This window comes from Aulonocara stuartgranti (assembly GCF_965226115.1).
Source record: "Aulonocara stuartgranti genome assembly, chromosome: 10".
Lineage (NCBI taxonomy): Eukaryota > Metazoa > Chordata > Actinopteri > Cichliformes > Cichlidae > Aulonocara > Aulonocara stuartgranti.
This window is the reverse complement of record NC_138946.1, coordinates 20,409,589-20,431,596: the sequence shown is the minus strand read 5'-3', so window position 1 is coordinate 20,431,596 and position 22,008 is coordinate 20,409,589. Positions and strand designations below refer to the sequence as shown.

At 39.2% G+C, this 22,008-nt stretch overlaps 2 protein-coding genes across 5 annotated transcripts; one reads left to right on the top strand and one right to left on the bottom strand.

Annotated features, from left to right (window-relative positions):
• The first annotated feature begins 1,692 nt into the window (after positions 1–1,692).
• On the top strand, positions 1,693–20,083 carry LOC309716288 (gamma-aminobutyric acid receptor subunit rho-3-like). 4 transcript variants are annotated; one of them, XM_082550022.1, is made up of 11 exons: positions 1,693–2,525; positions 6,825–6,891; positions 6,984–7,310; positions 7,886–7,998; positions 14,501–14,568; positions 14,666–14,889; positions 16,109–16,191; positions 16,832–16,969; positions 17,768–17,920; positions 19,086–19,279; positions 19,391–20,083. In XM_082550022.1, the coding sequence occupies exons 3-11, from the start codon at positions 7,168–7,170 to the stop codon at positions 19,685–19,687; spliced, it is 1,413 nt and encodes a 470-aa protein (XP_082406148.1). In that variant the 5' UTR covers positions 1,693–2,525; positions 6,825–6,891; positions 6,984–7,167; the 3' UTR covers positions 19,688–20,083. The 4 variants fall into 4 exon arrangements, with proteins under 4 accessions (XP_082406148.1, XP_082406150.1, XP_082406151.1 ...); XM_082550024.1 differs by lacking the exon at positions 6,825–6,891; XM_082550025.1 differs by lacking the exon at positions 16,832–16,969.
• Positions 3,976–5,622, bottom strand: LOC309716306 (uncharacterized protein). Its single transcript, XM_082550051.1, has 3 exons — positions 4,887–5,622; positions 4,683–4,800; positions 3,976–4,551 (listed from the first exon to the last, which is right to left on the bottom strand). The coding sequence occupies exons 1-3, from the start codon at positions 4,986–4,988 to the stop codon at positions 4,391–4,393; spliced, it is 381 nt and encodes a 126-aa protein (XP_082406177.1). The 5' UTR covers positions 4,989–5,622; the 3' UTR covers positions 3,976–4,390.
• Positions 20,084–22,008: the final 1,925 nt, after the last annotated feature.

Here is a 22,008-nt window from a genome sequence, read left to right as displayed (position 1 = left end):
AACCAGGAGCAAGGCACAAACGCAGACACCACAACAAAGGATAAAGAGAGACTGGGCTATTTAACACTAAGGCAAATCAGGGGGAAAGGGATAGAAGGGACAGGAACATTAAAAAGAAATCAAAACCCTGATGTATAATTAGAGTCACAAGTAGAAACAGAAGCTGTCCCAGTAAAGTGAAGACACAAAACACAAAAATAAAAAAGAAGCAAACCAAAAAATCTTTAATAAAGAAAGTCCCAACTTAAAAACCTAGGTGTACAGGAATAAGTTCAAGCTTGTCATCATCATAAAGTGATAAAACTGTCATAGTTAATATAACCAGTGACAAAAACATGAATCTTCACAAGCCCAGTTTTGGCAGACAACACATGGAAGCAATGCCTCCTTGGGCCAGCTGTTGGTGTATAGCCCAACACAAACCAGGCAAAAACACTCCTCATCATCAGAGGACTGTTCTCTCTCGTCTTCTTAGTCTTCCTTCCTTGTTCCTTCCTTGGGAAAAATCTGTGGTATCCTGAATTGTCTTTTTAGCATCAGCGACCCATTTTCTCCTTTTCTTATCCGGGACCAGTGAGACAAGCATCCAACTAACCACTTGACAAGCATTTTAAGCTAGCTACCACATGGCTTTAGCCTTCTAATGAAAAACTGACTTAAATCAAAGCTATTACTTTTATTTTATAAAAAGTATTCTGACCAATGAAAATGAGAGAAAAAAAACCCTCCTCACTTCAGTGTTTCGTGTGTGTTCCACATAATCACCACTGCAAAACAGACTGAGAAAGAAACACCCATACAACAGAAAGTCATTGTGTGGCTTCTCAGTGGTCTAATTTTCATATGTGTGCAGTAGTGATGTGTCGGTCGCGAACGAAATGGCTCTTAGAGCCGGGACTTTGACGTGAACGACGGGAGCCATTGGGTTTTCTTTACCTTTCTCTCGCCCTCTCTCTCGCACTTTTTTTCCGCTTCAATTTAAAATTAAAAAAAAAAAATGAAATAGTTAAAAGTTGAAATGTGAATAGTTGGTTTTAGTATTATATGATTTATTTATTACATTATATGTGGCGTGAATAAATAAAAGTATATTTACGGTGGCCCATAGAGACAAATCACGTACAAAAGACAACAGAAGTGCTCCAGGATGCTAGGCACAGTGTTGAGCTTTTGTTACCTAGTGGCTACCAGTGTTGGTCAAGTTACTTGAAAAAAGTAATCAGTAACTAATTACTGATTACTTCCCCCCAAAAGTAATCCCGTTACTTTACTGATTACTTATTTTCAAAAGTAATTGATTACTTAGTTACTTTTTAAAAACACGATTTACAACCTGAATAGGTGATAAAGCGATAGATCTTTCAGCCCAATTCTACTTTTTCTGCATAATCTATCATACAAAATGTAATCAAATGGAAAAGTCTCTTTTTTTAACTTGTTTTATCAGTTTTAATCTTTTAACTTTATGCATCAAGTAAAAATTTAATTATATGCAACATTCTCTGACTGGAAGAAATTTGTTTAACATTTAAACCTATTTTCTACACATTCCAGCACATAAAATAAAATATTCTTTGTGTTTACACTCAGTCTTTCAAATAGATGCAAGTAAAACACAGCAGAAAATAAAAAAGTCAAAGACTAGCAGTCCTTTTGCTCTATTTTCACCTGTAAAGCATAGGCGGAGGTTTACCCTGGTGCAGGTGTGCTGCAGCGGTCAGTGGAAGAATCCGCAAGTTTCTCTGTGAATTTCCCATTACATTGTTGCGCACTCAGAGCTTGTTTAGGGGTTGTTGTTTTTTTTCGCTGTAAAAAGAAGTTTTCTTCCCACGCACAACGGACACTAATGTTTTTGTCACTTTTTATGGAATCAAACTCAAAGTAAGGTCAGTACTTCCACGCTTTAAACGCTGCACGCTCATACTCTCTCCCATACTTGATATATTATCCATTGTTGATCTGCACACAGCTGTTGTCAGGAAAGTTGCGCTTGCTTACTTCACTGTCATGAGACATTCTTGCAAAAAAATCACGGTTTTAGTAAGGCAGTAAGGCAGTGTTCCTACAGGAAAGTAACGGTAATCTAATTACTGTTTTTGCGATAGTAATCCCTTACTTTACTCGTTACCCTAAAAAAGTAATCAGATTACAGTAACGCGTTACAAGTAACGCTACTGTATGGTGCCCAAGCATGTAAATCTAATTACCTAATTCTTGTAGTCCAAATGAGATATAGCTTGATGTTGTCATCTCGCTTGCTATCGAAGCATTTAAGCATCTCAGTTTTTTATTGTGACTATGTGCTTATGTTTCATCTTTCTGATGTATTATTAATTCTCTTCTGCAAATGTATTTTCATGTCTTGCTGTGGCCTACTGAAAAAAACCTGGCGAGCACACTGTGGTCAGAGATGTGGCTCACTCTAAGCAACAATCACAATCACAAGTAACGCGTTACTGCCCGTCTCTGGTGGCTACGCAAGCTAGCAAGTACCAACGACCGGATTTGGTGTGTGGTAGTAACAGGTAAATGAACTTTTTTTTTTTAATTATTTGAATATATATGAGTGCTTGTGTATAAATACACAAACAATACACATATGCTTTCAATTGTGTAATTTAAGTGATCTAGGTAGCTCTGTTAAGGAAGTTCAGTTAACGCTAGAAATGTGTTTTGGAGTTTGTATGTGTTTTGTCTCTAGGGGCCACTGCATATATTTATATATAAACATATATAAATAAAACCACTGTTTTTACATTAGTAATTCCTTTTGTGCTTAATTTTATATTATTGTTAATAATAAATTAATTAAAGCAACAAAACAACCTGAAGGGCCGGTTCGGAGCCGAAAGAGCTCTTTTTAGTGAGCCAAGCCGAAAGAGCCGGTTCTCTAAAAAGAGCCGGAAATCCCATCACTAGTGTGAAAATCCCTCGTCGACCACAAAACTATATTCATGGACTGGCTGACTTTTGTGATTGAGATATTGCTAATACTAACCCTCTTTTGAGAATCAACGTTGACCTGTGGCTCATTAAGATGATAAATCTGGGGCTTCTACAGTGAAACTTGGACCACTTCCATGTCCGTAATCACTACTCTCAGGTGACTTCAGGGAGTATAATGTATTTCTCAGTTTGGGACATAGTTTACACAAAAGGGTGTGTCATGCTTACTTGAACTATGATACACCTTTCGGTCTTCCTGGAATAAATAGGCACGGGTTGGGTTGATTTGAGTGCTACAGCACCTCCTGGTGGATCATAGGTGACTTGCATGTGAAAGTACAAATACTGTATAAAAATGACTAAATATAAATGATTTTTTTCACATTGTAATGACGCTTCCATTTAATTAAGCACTCGGTAGTGATTGTTGCTCAGGGTGAGCCACATCTCTGACCACAGTGTGCTCGCCAGGTTTTTTCAGTAGGCCACAGCAAGACATGAAAATACATTTGCAGAAGAGAATTAATAATACATCAGAAAGATGAAACATAAGCACATAGTCACAATAAACAACTGAGAAGCTCAAATGCTTGACAGCAAGCGAGATGACAACATCAAGCTATATCTCATTTGGACTACAAGAATTAGGTAATTAGATTTACATGCTTGGGCACCATGTCATGGTTTGCTGTGTGGAAGGCAGGAGAAGGACCCAAGATGCAGACTCACAGACACGGGGATAAACTCAAAAAACACAGCTTTATTGCTGGCCACGAGAAGTAATACAAAATAACCTAAAACTGGGAAAACTAAAGCATGAGCTGTACAAGGAACCGAACCACGGGGAGAATTACACACAACATGAGGGAGAACGCGACGCCGAACAGAGGGAGACTCAGACAGAAATACACAGAGGGTAAACGAGGAAAGTGGGCACACACGGGGAACACAGGTGACACTGATAATCATAACGAGACAGGGCGGGGTGAACTGAACATGACATGTACAGGCACAGAGGTTCAGACTAGTGATGGGCAGATGAAGCCCCATGAAGCACTGAAGCTTTTCATCCAATTGGTTCACCCCAACGCGAAGCTTCATGAAGCTTCATTTGCTCTAGCAGGACACCTACTGGACGTAAAAATAATAGCTGGCATGAATTTGAAGAGTGTGGCATTTTGCACACAGCCTGTAAATGTCAACAACAAAAGGAGTGTGTAAAACATGTATATTGTAGTGATGGCAGTATACTGTGTATATTTATACTGGCAGTATGGGAAATGATTATTTGGAAATGCTTGAAATGGAAATGATCATTTACTGTGAGGTGAGGTGTGGTTGGGGTGTGGACAGTAGTTGTGCTTTTGTAACGTTGAGGTATGGACAGCTACACACTGAGGCTTTGAGCCTCAGTCCTGCCTGTTCACATTTTATTCTGTAAAAACTAAATTTTCACTGCTTTTACGTCCTTTTTAGTGGGGAGAACATAGCTAGGATTGAATGATTTAACAAATCTTTTGAATCCTTTGTCCTCCACAATGCTAAATGGCTGGGAGTCCTCAATCACCATGCTGACCAGGTCTTCATCTATTTGAGATTGTTCTCCTGAGGAAAGACAATAAAGACAAAGCACAAATATAAATATCACACACGTAACTTATTACAGCTGTATAATATTGTTATATCATTTAGTAACATTACTGCATGCTATATTATCATTGCATTTGATGGCTCACCTGGTCTTGCTCCACAATCGGTGTTCCTCTTATTCTCATGCAAAGCTCTGTAGTGCCTAAGCATGGATGAGGTGTTGTTGTTATATCCCAGCTCCCTGGCACATAGCAAACACTTCACCTTGTACAAAAGTCAAGACAGCTCAACATAAATTGTATTGCACCATCAGTATCATGACAATACATCTTCTGTAGAAATTTACATACCTTGTTGGGAGGAATAAAATCAAAATGTTCCCACACAGGGGAGGACATCCTCCTCTTCTTAGCTGGCTCCATTCTCTCCTGACTTTCTCTCCTCACTCTCATAAACCTCCAAACGGTCTCCAAACTCTCTCTAACCGCAACTCTCCATCAAACACCCACATTTTGAATGAAGTCTGAGGGGTTTATATCGCTGTCATATCTCGCGGCAAAGTTCGAACCACTTCATGAACCAGTCACGTGGTACAGCCGGGCAGCGAGGCTTCGGACGTCATCATTTTCAGCTCCTCCCATAAATGAAGCAAGCCTCGATACGCGCTTCGCGGAAACGCCCCCTCCATTACTCGACACACGCTCCGAAGCCTCGATACAGAACGTCCCATCACTAGTTCAGACAGGAGGAGAGAGAGCACGGGGAAAACACAGACATAACGGGCTGGGGAAACATGAAACAACCACAAAGGGAGACGAGGGCTCATAAATACATAGAGGGCACACAGGGGGGAGAGAAAGCACGGGGAGAACTTAGACATAATGGGCAGGGGAAACATGGAATAAAACATAAGGAGAGACGAGGGCTCACAGATACACAGAGGGGCACACAGGGGGTAAAAGCCATGAAGGGAAAACACTTAGGGAACAACACAACAGGGCAACTCAGAAAACATGGCCTAAATAAGGAACGAAATACAAAAATACAAGGAACTAAGAATACTGGGCCCACATGGCCCAGGACCATGACACACCATACAGTAGGGTTAAATGTGCATTATTAGGCCTTAACCTTTATAACTGATGTGTGATTAATTTAAGGCCTTTGACTGAAGTCTGTAGTGATCTTATTGTTACAAGACTACTGCAGGCTTTGGTCAAAGGTTGGTCTTATACTGAAGAGTGAGTCATTGCAGGTATGTTGTCTTTGGCTGCCAGCTGCGCCAGTAATAACAGTGCTGACGTCTTTAAGATATGATAAATATTCAAGACCTTCTATGTGATAAGAACTATTTTAAATTCTAGATTTAACAGGGAGAAAAAGAAGAGAAGCTAACATGGGTGAAATATAATCTCTTGTTTTTTTAGTCGCTTTTGTACTCTTGCTGCAGCATTCTGGATTAAATCAGGGCTTTTCGGGGGGAACTTTTACCACAGACTAATAATAATGAATTACAACAATCCAACCTAGAAATAATCAATGCATGAACTAGTTTTTCAGCATCCCTCTGAGACACGGATTTTTGTCATTTTATCTTCCATATTTGTTTAATGTGCATGTTAAAGGACATGTCCTGTTCAAAAATGCATCCACAGCACTGTGCTGGTCTACACTGTCTTTGTTTAGATGTCATGTTTAAGAAATTGAAAGCTGCAATTAATTTTATTCTTGCTCTATATTTTTTTCCTTTTTAGTGCATTGTCATGTTTTTTCACTTGCATTGGATTCCAAAGGTATGTTTGCTGGCAGGGAGGGTTCTGCTTTTGCCAGAAGCCTTTGTCTGAAATGTCTAATGTCAGTAGTAGTATTAACTGTACTCAATTTATTAAGTATTTGAGAGGATTAAAGGAGTCATCATGTGCCTTGAATGCGACACACTCAGAAGCCATAAGTAACACACGTCATGTTTGCAGACGTCACTCCTGACATATGTTTGAATCTGTCTGCTCTTGATGGGCTCACTTGCGTCCTCCCACCACCCAGGAGCGCTACTGGGTTGAGAATTGTGTGTGTGTGTGTGGGGGGGGGGGGAGAGAATCCTACAATGTATAAAAGTAGGCTGCAGCCTTTTTATTTTTATCTGGTCAGAAATGATGATGAAACTGTTGTTGGTATTATCCCCCCATCCCCGCCCTCTGCTTCCTCCAGTTTGTAGGTTACTGAAAGATTTCACCAACCACAGAAAAGAAGATTAGAGAGGAATTAATGGTATTCCTTTGTCATTATAGGAATAAATTGATATTTGACGGGGGTGGGGACAGTCTGGAGTTGGAGCAACATGATGTGTCAGGAGACGTAAGCAGAGGGATGGCACAGTGACAAACAAACTCAGAGTCAGGGGGATGCCAGTCTGCTGGATATCTCAACTGATGTTCACCATGTTACAGGAGATGAGAGAGCGGGATAACGCAGAAGCAGCCGGGCGCACGCGTGACGGGACAGAATGAGAGCTGCTGGGACATGGACAGCGTCAGTAGAGGACGGGGACAACTGTGACATTGACTGGGAGAGACCCTGACGAAGTGGGAGGGACATCTGGGTTCCTCTTGTCTTTGAAGCCCCAGCTTAACCATGAGAGTGGCCTTCCTGGCCTTAAGACTGATGTGCTTGGCCTGGTTGTGGCCTGTCACTCAGCTCAACAGCAGCCACTTCCCGAACAAGAGAAGAAACAAGGAGCTGTACGTCGGAGAGAACGCTAGACAAAAGCACGGAGGGTGAGCAAAAGTGGCGTTTCTTAGATGAATCTTTGATTTACTATAATTGTAGAGCTTCTTCTTATGTGGAAACTAACCTTCATGGGTGATTTTATGGACATCATTTCTATGTCCTACTTTGTAGAGCTTTCACATGTAAATATGAATAACTACATCTTTTTGCGTTTACGTCCACTGATGGTAGATCAGTGTCAGAGAAAGGTCATAGATTATGTGCATTGCTCAGAAAATTAGTGTTGATTGTTGCTGAATCTAAAACATAAAACGATGTGAACTTTGGTTTGGTTTTAGGATAACTATGACATCCTCTCAGTGACTAAAGTCATTCAGGAGTCAGATATAAATGAAAGAGGCTCCACAATATCAAGCTGAGTTACACATGTGCTAGAATGCAGTGGAAAGCAAAAGTACTCATCTCCCTTTGGCTACGGCCTTTGCTTTTAATCAGAGTGCTAGAGTCCATTTAGCCATCACTAACACCATCTGTCAGTGCTGTTTTAAGTGTTTGTTAGAAAGAAATCTAGACAGAGAGAACGATTTTACTTAAGCTGTTATGTCTTCTCTTTGCGTTCCAGACGGGTGGATCTTAAGATGAAGAAGTTGGACAGCACCAAGTCTCTGCTAATTAAGTCTGAGCAGCTGCTTCGGATTGAAGACCATGACTTTGCAATGCGCCCTGGCTTTGGAGGTAACACACACACACACGCACACACTTGGTCATTGTATTTATTATGGATTTATTTATTTCCTCAGTATGGAAATCAGCTTTTGTTGTTCCTCTATTAAAAGGGGGCGACCCAGCAGTGTTAACTAATTACAGACCAATATCTAATCTATCTGTGCTGGCCAAAGTTCTTGAAGCTCTTGTGTGTGAGCAGTTAAAGGAGTTTTTGCACACCAATGCCATTTTATCTGAATATCAATCAGGCTTTAGGAAGAATCACAGTACTATCACAGCTGCAATTAGAGTGGTAAATGATATTACTATTGCACTTGATAAAAAACAACACTGTGCATCCCTTTTTATTGATTTGTCAAAAGCATTTGACACTGTTGATCATTGTATTTTAAAACTTAGACTCTTCCAGTCAGGACTCTCTGAGAGAGCAGTGACATGGTTCTCAAACTACCTCAGTAACAGGACTCAGTGCATTAAATCTGACGGTCTATGTTCTGACTTTGTTACAGTGCACAACGGAGTGCCACAGGGTTCTGTATTAGGTCCCCTTCTATTTATCATTTACGTAAACAATCTTAGTCTACATGTGCCAGATTCAAACTTGCACTTCTATGCTGATGATACAGTTATTTACAGCTGTGGTTCAACTCTTGTCCAAGCCATCGACTCCTTGCAGAAAGCCTTTTCTGCTGTCCAGCACTCATTACATCAGCTTAAACTTGTTCTCAGCGCAGACAAAACAAAGCTCATGTTGTTTTCTAAATCAAGGAGACGAGCCCAAACAATCCCATCAGTAACCACTCTTGAAGGTCATAAAATAGAGTTGGTTCACACCTATAAATATCTGGGAATCTTAATTGATGACTCGCTTACCTTCAAACCACATGTAGAGAATCTTGTGAAAAACCTGAAGTTAAAACTGAGATTTTATTTTCAAAATAAGTTGTGTTTCTCTTTTAATACAAAGAAGCGGCTTGTTGCTGCAACATTCTTGCCTGTGCTGGATTATGGTGATATTCTATACATGAATGCTTCTGCTCAATGTCTTCGAATGGTTGATTCTGTGTATCATGCTTCTCTGAGGTTCATCACTAACCGTAAATTTCAGACTCACCACTGTGAGTTATACTCTCAGGTAGGATGGCCTGCTTTGGTAAGTCGGAGGAACTGTCATTTATACAGTTTTATATATAAGGCGATACTTGGGTTGCTCCCTTCTTATATATGTTCCCTGCTTGTAATGAAACATGCTGGTCGGTATTCTCTTCGTCCGCATGGTTACTTGTTGCTTTCTGTTCCATTTGCCCGAACTGAACTTGGTAAAAGAGCTTTTGTCCATTTAGCACCCTTGGCCTGGAACAAACTGCAGAAGGAATGGAAAATGACTGAATTCATTTCATTAAGTGATTTTAAATCTAAACTACGAATCCTTGAGGTCAAGTCCATAACATGCAACTGTTTCAATTAGATTGATTATCATTTTAACTGACTTTTTTATTTTATTTGAATTTTATTGAATTTTATTTTTTATTTTATTTGTATTCTTTCACTTATTGTTGCATGTGGGTTGTTGCTGCCTGTGTTTGAGTAATTTCTGTAACTGTGAGACATCTGCTGCTGCCTATCTTGGCCAAGTCTCCCTTGAAAAAGAGGTTTTTAATCTCAATGGGATCTTCCTGGTTAAATAAAGGTTAATAAATTTGTATTTATTATACATTTATTTTAACTTTTTCTCACTCCAAATATTTTTCCTAGTATTTTTTTAAGTGTGCTTTAATGGTAACACAGCAGGTTGATTTAGGTTACTGTGCTGTTTTTGGTATTATGCTGCCCAAAAAGCCCTTTGTGACCTAGATTGTCTGCTTTGAGAGACAATGACTGCGGTAGCACGGATAAAATAATCTGAACTGTGTTCCTAATTCTCCCTGTGTGTGTGTGTGTGTGTGTGTGTGTGTGTGTGTGTGTGTGTGTGTGTGTGTGTGTGTGTGCGTGTGTGTGTGTGTGTGTGTGTGCTTCCAATCACAGGTCTGGATTTTTTTATCTTTTGCATCTTTTTTGTCATTACCTTAAAGAAACCCTGCACAGTAATCACTTTCTCTACTGCATGTTCACAGTGGTCATCCTCTTTTGTAATGTCTGAATTCATTTTCTTTCCAGTCAGAAGGCAAAACAAGTTGCTTAGTGTCTGTCTCAGTCTTTTCAGTGGATGATTACACAGATGTTTACGTCGGCCTAATAAGAGTTCTTGGAAGATTTTATCTGGTGATAGAGAGCCTCTGAACAGCAATGCCATTCCCTAAGGCATCTGCAGGCGTGCACCATGGGTTTGTTGAGTGTCAGAGTGATTAGATCACTACTGATGTTCCTCTGACAGGAAATCAGCTGCATATTTCAAGACTGTATCCAAGTCGCCTTGAAGAGCAGAATGGCTTTATAAAGGGACGGCAATTGTTTTTTAATACCCGTACACTCTTCAATGTTATTTACTCAAAGCGTCTATCTGAACTTCCTGAACTTGTGATCTCTTTAGATGCTGAAAAGGCTTTCGATAGGGTGGAGTGGGAGTACTTGTTTGCTGTTTTAGAGAAATTTGGTTTTGGCTATAAATTTATTTCCTGGATTCGGCTTCTTTATTCGTCCCCTAAAGCCAGTGTTCATACTAATGATGTTTACTCTGATTATTTTGCGCTGGGTCGTGGTTGTCGTCAAGGTTGCCCTTTGTCTCCCTTACTCTTTGCCATTGCCATCGAGCCTCTGTCTATTACATTGAGATCTTCTTCTGTATTCAGGGGAATCATCCATAATGGAATTACACATAAAGTATCATTGTATGCGGATGACTTGTTATTATATATGACTGACCCGGCATGCTCCATCCCTGCTGTTTTAAGTATTCTGGAGAACTTCAGTTCGTTTTCAGGTTATAAATTAAATTTGGGGAAAAGTGAGTGTTTTCCTGTTAATATGGCAGCACGTCAACTTCAACAGTCTGATCTGCCCTTTCGTCTCAGTCCATCTGGGTTTAAGTACTTAGGGATTAACGTGACTCGCTCTTTAGCTGGCCTTAAATCAGCAAATTTGTCTCCTCTTATATCAAGGATCACATCTGATATTCAAAGATGGGGTAATCTCCCCCTTTCTTTAATCGGTAAGATTAATGTTGTTAAAATGAACATCTTACCAAAACTTTTATTTTTATTTCAGTCAATTCCCTTATTTTTGCCGAAACACTTTTTTGTTTCACTGGACAAGATTATTGGTTCTTTCATTTGGGGAGGAAAGCCACCTAGGGTCTCTAAAACTTTGCTGCAGCGATGCAGATTTAGTGGAGGACTTGCATTACCTAATTTTTTAGTCTACTACTGGGCCGCTCACATCCATAAACTTTGCTACTGGCTAAAATCTTCTGGTTCCTCGTGGTGTAAATTGGAGCTATCATCATGTAAGGGCTCTTCTTTACCGGCTTTGCTCTATTCCTCTTTACCTGTGAGACCCTCTCTGTACACTGATAATCAGGTGGTTCTTAACACACTCAAAATCTGGTTTCAGTTTAGACGTCACTTTAATTTTGTAATGCCGTCTTCCTCGGGTCCTCTAAGCGACAACCATTTGTTTCCCCCTTCACTTTTGGACTCGACATTTTCAGTGTGGTGTGACAAGGGTATAAAACAGTTCAAACATTTATATGTGGATGGTGTTTTCGATAGTTTTCCCAACTTGTCTTCTCGTTATAATCTCCCTATTACCCATTTGTTTCGCTATTTTCAAATTCGAAATTTTGTTGCCAAGTGTTTCCCAAATTTCCCCTCTTTACCTCCAGAACAGCAGTGGGAAACTACGTTATCATTTATTCCTCATCACAGAGGAACCATTTCGAAACTCTATGATGCTATTCTGTCTTTTAGTAACCACTCTAATGTTAAGCTTAAGTGTACATGGGAAGAAGAATTGGGAATTCGAATACATGAGGAGTCTTGGGAACAGGCTATAGCGAGAGTACGATCTTCCACCTCCTGTGCTCGTCTTGGACTTATTCAATTTAAGGTCATACACAGGGTGCATTTTTCTAAATCTAGACTTTCTGAATTGTATCCAGAAGTGGAAAATAAATGTGATAAATGCCACGGTTCTCCTTGTCACCTCGGCCACATGTTTTTTCTGTGTCCTGAGCTACAAGGTTTCTGGACAGGGTATTTTGCTATTATGTCAACTGTTCTTGGGGTAACTCTTCATCCTTGTCCTCTGATTGCTGTATTTGGGATTCCTGTTCGCTCACTTACACTTGATTCCACACAAAAGGACATTATAGCCTTCACATCCCTACTAGCGAGACGTCTAATATTGTTGCATTGGAAGTCTGTTAGGTGTCCTACTATTTCCCGGTGGCTTAAAGATGTCATGTTTTTTTTAAAACTTGAAAAAATTAAATATACGTTGAGAGGTTGCACAGCCAAATTTTTTCACAAGTGGCAACCCTTTATCTCTTATTTTGCTAGTCTAGAGGTATTGCCTGTTTAAATCTACTTTTGTTACTGTTATATTCCTCTAATATGTTTGATGGTTGTGTTGATCTGTGTGGGACTGGGGGGAGGGGGGGGCGTTGTGTTTTTTTTTTTCATATATATGTGTGTTTATTTACTTAGGAAAATGAAGAAAGGTTGATTGTATTTTGGTAACTGCAAGTACTGTTCTTTTTTTCAATAAAAAATATTTTCAAAGACTGTATCCAAGTCAGTCAGGTCATAAAGCATTCAGGCAAAGAGGGCATTAAGTAGTTGTATCATTTGTTGTCAGGTGATAATGAATGTCTGCCACAACTAAAGCTGCCACTCTGTAGGAAACTAACAAGCCGATTGCTGGTGAGATGGTTGAGGGTATTCTGCCAGTGCTAACCTGCTGAGGTAAAATCAACTGACTATAGTAAACATATTAGGATGTAGAATTTCTGAATGTATAACCACAAAGCTAACTGCAGAGGGGATTTTGGTTGTCTGATGAGTTACTTTTCTCCCTGGGTAGTGTGACAGGTTATTTTTTTAATAGCAAGAATCTTGTTATGTAACAAATTAGTATTAAAAGTAAGATTACCCGTCACTTGATCAGTTTGCACGACTGGAACATTGTCATTAAATCATTGTTATTCAGCTACTGGGTCAAGCAAATCGGTGGTGGTTACGAATTGGAAAACACTTTATCTTTCTGTTTTCTGTTTCTTTGTTCTGTTTCGTTAATTCACTTTGTGACTATGATACTAATAAAACATATTTATTTAAAATAGAGTTGAGTTCGAGACCCATTTTTTTGTTTCTTATTTACTTCAAACCTTTTCTTCCTAAACTTGACATTATCACTGAGCTGATAGTGTGAGTTAACTCTGTTAGCTCCAAACACATTTGCTGGATTGTTACATTTGTCTGCTATGTGTGGTGTCCTGTGGCCCGCGAAGATTTTTTCTTCATTTTTTTCCTCCTTTCCTTATTTTTTTTTTTGTTGGTAATAGAGAGTTTTGAAGCTCATTAACGAGTTTAAGTGAGCTAACTCTGTTTGACCCTATTCCAGGATGTCAGCATCCCAGTAAAATCCCTCCACCTTCATTACTCCATTGTGATTGCAAACACATGCTTTTGAGTGCTTACCTTCATTAAACAATGGCACAGAAAAAACCTCCAACAACATCAGTCGGTGTTTACAGTTCAAATCAAACATTAACCGTATTGTGCCGCTGGATAATGACAAGAACCATTCTTCTTACTATACACTACCCTGGATATTTATGTAATAATACAATGTGGCAGATTTTCAATTAATGGATCCTTTAAGATAACATAATGAATTAGTGAGTGTTGTTGAATGTCCACACATGCATGTTGACTGTGTAACCTCAGGGAAATTTATAGGCATGTAGGTAGTGAGCTACCTCTCCCATAGGCCAGATTAGATTAGAAAGGATTCGCTTATTTTCCCAGTACTAAATGTAACGTATGAGGTCACACGAGTTGATGTAGTTGATGTAATTTCTCAGAATCAGTAGAGAGCTAAGTATTACATATTTCTGTTACAGTATTAACAGCTTAACCAAGAAAGTAGTGAAGATATATAAATAATTAAACAATTTTTTTTTACATTTATCTTCTTAACTGAGCAGCAGCGTTCATTTGTCTAAATCAAATACTGTAAAGAAAGGTCACTGAAACATGCATTTCAAGTAAAGCGACATTTTGAGGAGTTGATTTTTACTGTGAACCAAAAAAATAAATAAATAAAAGGTGAGGTTGTGCATTTACAAAGATTTCCAGTGTAAGGTAATGGTTCCTTTGACATTCAAAAATGTAGAATGTGAACATAAGATTTTTTGCTTCAGTCACAGATGTTTATACTGTACTGTGTATCATGACTGTATAAACTAGGGTTGTCTCTGCATATAGCTCAGAAGTGGGATTTACACATTGGTAATCTCTGACAGATGTGCAAACAGATGTTATCCAACTGATCCATTGCAACATCTGTCCAGGTTCAGCCCTGCCTGTTGGTGTCGATGTCCAGGTGGAGAGCATTGACAGCATTTCTGAAGTAAACATGGTACGCAACTTTTAGATTTCAGTAGTTAATCTAATCAAAAGAAACTGACTTGCTTTCTCTGTTGAAAATGACTGGTTTTTTTTGGTTTTTTTTGTAGGACTTCACCATGACTCTCTACCTGCGGCATTACTGGCAAGATGATCGCCTGGCCTTCCCCTCCAGCAGCAACAAGAGTCGGACCTTCGATGCACGTCTGGTGAAGAAAATCTGGGTTCCAGATGTGTTTTTTGTCCACTCTAAGCGTTCTTTTATCCATGATACAACCATGGAGAACATCATGCTGAGGGTTTATCCTGATGGAAATATTCTCTACAGTGTTAGGTAAAAAAAATAATGATATATGTCTCATTGTATTCATAGAGAGATCACTATAATTGCATTTTCTGTCATTAACCAGTAGCCAAAATAATGGCTAATACTGGCTGTCATTATCTTGTCTTTTTGAAATTAGAAGGGCCTAAATTTGATGAAATTGATTGGGATGCTAAAGTATTAGCTAACACTATCTGGTAAGGTGGATCTACAGACTCCAGGCTCTGATAAATAGTGTCAACATTAAAATAAAAAATGTTAACATTAACACTGATTAACATTAACATTCATTTTTAAAGGATTTCATTCTTTTTTGGATAAGTGTTAGGACAATTACCTGCACATGAAGATGAGCCAATATAGATAATGCAGACATGCATTAATTCAGCTTTCTTACTAGTGGCCAGCAGGGGGCAACTCTTTAATGAATTCGTGTGAAGTCTATAGGAAAAGGAGCCTACTGCTTCCTCTAAATATTGCCTTTGTGAATTATGGTCTGAAGTCAAAAAGGAGGATGAACTTATGTTTTAGGGTGGGGTTGTGATTGGCATATTGTTACCTTGTGAGCACAGTGTATTGATTTCTCTGTCAAACTGAAGCATCAGGCTTCAAAACACGACACAAACACAGTTTCAAAATGAGACCACCAATCGGTGACGTCACAGTGGCTACATCTGTGTTTTACGCACAGCCTGTGTTATCGATTTACTTTCGGGGCCAGGCTCAAATGGCCATTAGAGAAACTGTATTGGTGTTTGCTCCAGCTGGTTTCAGTTTTCAGCCCTGAGGTGCGGTTTGCCAAAAATCAGACCAATGAAGGCATTTGCACCAAAACCCCTTGTACAGTATATACAAATTAGCAAGGGTTGTTAAACCATCAAGTTTTAAGCTTACATGTCCTGATACAATGAGTTATGGCTTAAATTTTACTAAGACTGTTTGATGAGCATGAACATCACCACAGCCCAGTTTAGTGGGCAGGGTATGAAGTGAATATGAGAAGGTGGAACGTAAGCTCCCAGACGGCATTCAACATATCCATTTCAGTCACAGACGATGACAATATGGCACAAATTCCCAAATGGCCAACAGCAGCCACAAACTGTGTCAGGCACAGATGCTGTTACTGAATGAATCAATTCAGTCCAGTAGTTTTATTTTACACTGTTTCACTGAGATTACTGCAATATTTATGTAGGTATTTATTTAACTGAAAGCTGTGTTTCAGGATCACTGTGACGGCTCTTTGCTCAATGGACTTCAGCAGTTTCCCTCTGGACACACAGAACTGCTCTCTGGAGCTGGAGAGCTGTGAGTATTAAGCTGCAGTCGGGACATTGTGGTTGCTTGCAAATACCTAATAGGATATCCAGTGTTGTTTGCAGAGTAATAATGTTAATTCCTACATTAAATGTACTTGTTCTTGTGCTGACATGTTTTGCTGGTAAACATGTTACACAACATTTGATGCACTATTATGTAATTTAAAAAATTTGGGCTAGAGAAAGCTTTGAGCTTGTTAAATTTTCAAACACTATCTATTTTCTGCAAAAAAACGCAATTGGATATGCTTGAATGTTATACAGTTGGGACAGAGACAGCTCAGAGTGCATTACCTTACTTCATACTCACAGTAGTAAGCATCACCATCCCCCTTTTGCACAAATTATTTATAATCCTCGGGTCATTCAAGTCAGCCTCTGTGCATTATGCTTGTCTATCCTCATGATGCAGGATTTACTGCAATGTTTGTGAATTCTTTGGTCTTTACCGCTCTCTCTCACTCTGTGTGTCTCAATCATGGATCCTGATCTCAGGGGAGAGTTGGTAGTCCCATTTTTGGCAGCTCTCTCCTCTCCTCTGAGAGAAACATCCATGAAACTTCTAAGAGAGGCAATACGCGAAGGTGTCCAACCCCAAACGCCCACCCTCTTTCTCTCCTCTCTTGAAGATGCTTACAATGAGAACGACCTAATGCTCTACTGGAAGAACGGGAACGATTCATTAAGGACTGACGAGATTGTGCTCTCTCAGTTTTTTATTGAAGACTTCCAGCCTTCCTTTGGGCTAGCCTTCTACAGCAGCACTGGTATGTCCGGCAGGAGTCTGGGGACACTCTGAGATGTATTCATTTTGAAAACAGCCAGAGTGCTCCAGACCCCTACAGTTTTTCTAAATAGGAACAGTTTAACATTTTGGAAAATACGCATTACATAAAAAGATTTGACACCACTCTTACAATCGTTTTCTATGGAGATGCAGCCAGCAGTTGATTAACTTGTCCAAGCTTGTGAAAACAGCTTAACCGGCAAAGGCTACAAAATCCAATAACCAGCATCTGTACAGTTTACCAATGAACACATTATTCCCATTTCCAGTCATAATGCTTTGCTACAGTAACTGTGTATGGGCGAAAGCTTTTATATGTACACAGACATGACTGAGTGCTATTGATTGTTTAGGTTCTCTGTGAGAAAGAAAATAACCACATTTTCCAAAATGATGACATGGGAATCAATCCCTCTCTGCAAAGCAGAAAGGTATTGATTATGCAAGGTGTTTTAGAGTTGTATGGTCTACTTTTTCAAACCCAGTTTCCTTTTATTGTTGTCTGTGTAGAAAGAAACACTAGAATTGGAGAAAGAGAGATTTTCATCTCAGTTTTAAAATTTTTTGTGAGGGAACCTACAGTATCCAATCTACGAAGATGTTACGTAACTCCGGCATTAAAGAGATTTGCTCTCTCATTTGAGTTCTAGGTTCTCCCCGTAGGTTCATGTTAGACTTTTATTTTTAATAAGGACAACTTTATTTTCTCCTGTCAGTTACTGATATCACCCTGCTTTGCACCTGCCTGCACTCCACTGTGTCCATTTATCTGTTTCAGGTTGGTACAATCGGCTCTACATAAACTTCATTCTAAGGCGGCATATCTTCTTCTTCATGCTTCAGACGTACTTTCCCACCATGCTGATGGTGATGCTGTCCTGGGTGTCTTTCTGGATAGACAGGAGAGCCGTACCTGCCCGTGTCTCCCTGGGTACTAAGCCGTTGAGCCAATACGACCAACATAAATAATTACCGAAATTGTATTTTCATCTGGACCGATAAAAAAATATCACCATGCCTAGTTTTTACTTTAAATTCATCTTTCCATTGATTAACTTTTTGAGAGTGAAATGGTAAGATTGATTTCACTCCCTTGTTTGCCAAATACTGGAGAGATTAGGCGTAAATCAGTCAGGAAGCACATCGTCTCATCAAATAATTACACCTTGTTTTTGAGATCTAATTGCCCGTATTTAAACTGTGAGAAATTCCCCATAAGGAGGAAGGAGTGGAGGAAGTTTGTCAACCAGGAGACCCCAGTTTGCTTGGTATTTTGATAGCTTCGTGCATTTTGTTATGATTTCACTTGTTATTTTCTTTCTCTTTCCAACTGCTATTTGGTTAAAGTTCAGGAAAGTAGTGGGGTTTGGATTAAAATATCCTGTTCACAAGATTCTTATGTTATAAGTTAGTGAAACTCACTAACTCACATCATTGTTTTACAATAGGTTCTCACTTAGGTGCAATGACCTGCAATGACAATGATAGTGAAGTTCCCAGCAGCCAAACAGTAGATATTTCCTGGCTTATGGACAGGAGAGATGAGTGTCACTGTTCTAATCTGCCGCTCAGCAAGAAAGCAAATAAGCATATCCAACGGTGTCTGCTGGTTCACCATCTATGTTTTCCCCCTCCTACACAGTTAGCTTACGCAAGGAGATGCCATCATTAAGGCTGGGCTATTTTTGGAATCAGACAGACTCCAAATTCCAATTCTAAAAGGTTTACGAGCAAAAGAGCACTAAATCAGAGTTAAGCTAGTTTGCATCCAGCAATGATGTAATAATGACTTTGCCTTCTGTAATTAATGAACATAAATACACTTGCATGGTTATATGCTTGTCAAAACCCTGAGGATGATGATAAAGGATATGCCCTTTCAAGCCCACTGCCCTTTACCACGACTAAAGTATTTCGATTACATTATCACATTTGCTGTGATTTTTATGGCACAATTGTTCATACACTGAATTCACATTGGTACATAAAAGGTCTTCAAAGGATAATTTCTTGTTATTACTTGTTTGTAGCTACAATAACATTATTCTCTGCAATGTTTCTGCAGCAACAGTCACAACTGGTTTTTCTGTATTCAGGCATCACCACCGTACTGACAATGTCCACCATCATCACCGGTGTGTCGGCCTCTATGCCACAGGTGTCTTACGTAAAAGCTGTAGACATCTATCTATGGGCGAGCTTCCTGTTTGTCTTTCTGTCAGTCATCGAGTACGCTGCGGTCAACTATTTCACCACAGTGGAGGAGATGAAGAAGCTGAAGAGAGCAAAGGTCAAGTTCTTTCTAAAATCTTCTCAAATCTCCTGTCCTATTTAGGCTACGGTATGCAGCCATAAGGCAATCTCCAGAAACTAACAGTGATCTGCTCTCCTCTCTCTGCAGATGCCCACCTCTTACAATGCTGCTGAGGCTATGGCCTTTGATGGGTGTTTCCACGACAATGAAATTGACCTGGCCTCCCTCCCTGCCAGCACCCCAAATACAGAGAGGAACATCCAGTCTCGAAACTCGACTGTCTCCGCACCCACAGAAGGCACCAGGCTACATCGCAAGCACCCTTTAAAACGAAACCTCAGCTTCATCATGAGCAACAGCTACATGATCGACTCATACTCCAGGGTATTATTCCCGCTGGCTTACCTGCTCTTCAACATCATTTACTGGAGCATGTATGCATAGCACATTGAGTAAGCAGCTGAAAAAAACAAAAGAACTGTTCCTTTTTTGACTCTTGTCACAACTGCACAAATGAACAAAAACAGACGGATAATAATAATAATAATTAATTGATGACATGAATTCAAGTCTGCTGAGTATAGATGTCCTTCTTGATGTCTAATGAAAAAGTGTTCGGCTGTAACTTGAAGAAAACCTGAGAGCGGCCGTGGAAGTGAACGGCTGATAGTTTAATGAATGTTTACGTGTGTTTCTGGCATGCTTGATTTTATAACAGAAAGAGTTTTTATCCAAAATGCATAAACATTTGTAGGATTTTGTTTTATTGCTGGATCAGATACATCCATACGTACATTAAATACAGTACATATAGAAAATAAATATGTGTATGCTCTTAAATGTCTGACTCGGGCTTCACATTCTCTTTGCCTTGAACTTTATTGATATTTAGTGCATCACACTTTCAACTGAAGGGGCCCAGTGGAGCACTTATAAACAAGTTCATGTTTAATATCATCCTCACCAGACAGAAAATTGTGTGTAAAATTTGCAAAAACTTAAAAAATTTGCTGAATGTGTTGAATTTCAAAAACATTTCATTTAAATGGTTTCAAAGATAAGACTCGGGGGCCTTCATCAGCCTGGCTAACACCCCAATCTAACCCAATGGGAAAATGTGAAAAAGGGCATAAATTTTGGACTTGTAATTGCATTTCCCCCAGGGCCATTCATACCACACCAAAGAAATGAAGTAATAGATAAACAGTACAATGAAAGAAAATTTCCCCTTTTGCAGTATCTACTGTAGAACTTTGTTTTTTCTGTGGACTCACAGTGGGAAAAAGGGATATTTTCTGTGAATTAACTGTTGTATAATTACAGTCTTAGCAATGAGTTAAAAAAACGTTTTCTTTAATTTTACACAATTACGTCCTAAAATTTAAGCCCAAAGACTCATGCTGACAGGTTTCTTTCATTTACTACAGCAGCATTCTTTTTGTTATATTAAGATATCTGAAGAATTAAATATGTTGTTAAACCCCAACCTGGGTTTTTCCAATCTGCCCCACTTATCAAACTGGGCTGTATAAATTTGACATCCTGCTATAGATCCATATCTATTTGACAGTAGTGTGTTCTTTTACTGACCTCTGTGAATATCTTGAACACTCTCTGCAGATCAAACCAAAAACACTAAGCATGTTCAGGAGAACACAGCTTTTGTTTTTCCTCAGAACTCCTGGCTCTTCAGGTGTCAAATGTGTGCCCTGTGTTAGTGACTCGGTATTAAAATCATGCAATCATACCTACACCTTCTCATGACCACAATGGGAAACTTAATGGTCTTCACAGGTTGACACAAATTATAAAATAGACACATCTGACCTTACATCCAAATAAGGACTAAGTTGCAGGCTGCACACAGTCCTGAAAGCAACACAGGTTTTTCTATACGAAATGAAATATCTTGGGTAATATCCGGTGCAAAATAACTGCATGGAAATAAAAGAAAGACATTTTCAGCCACTCCCTTATTCACAAGGGGTCACAACAGCAAGCCATGCCGCATGTTTATTTTGGTGCATTTTACCTGACTACCTGATGTAACCCCAAAGGGCTTTGAGCCTCCAAGGCAATCGCATGGAAATATGTTAAATTTATTAGTGGATGTAGAATGTGAGGGGGAAATGGAAAAGGTTCACTCAGTTGCATAACAGTGTGCTGTGGAACAGAAAGCCAGCAGGACACCAGACTGATAATACCTGCAATGGAAGAGCTCAGCGGGAGGCATCTTAATTCAAATTAGGTCTAAATGTGACCATTAGATATTAAAGCTTTACAAAAAAAAAAAGCCCTTTGTTTTTTTACAGTTAAACATCTTGAGAAATATGCACTAATTTCCTCTTTTGGTGAGGAGCAACATAGATACTGCTCATTTCTATATCTTTAGCACGATACCGCAGCTAGGAAATGATTACCTAGCTAAGCAAAGCCATTAAAAACAGGGGAAGTAGCTAAAGGATACAAAAAAATCGGGCTAGCAACATCTCTAATCATATAGCTACTCTCTTACAAGGTTATCCAACTAGTATCACTGGGCATCTACTTTAATAAATAATACACACATTGTTGCATTCTCAGTTAATTCTTTCCTGATCAAAGTTTTACCGCAATAGTTTTACATCTATCTATCTATCTATCTATCTATCTATCTATCTATCTATCTATCTATCTATCTATCTATCTATCTATCTATCTATCTATCTATCTATCTATCTATCTATCTATCTATCTATCTATCTATCTATCTACAGTCCTCACAA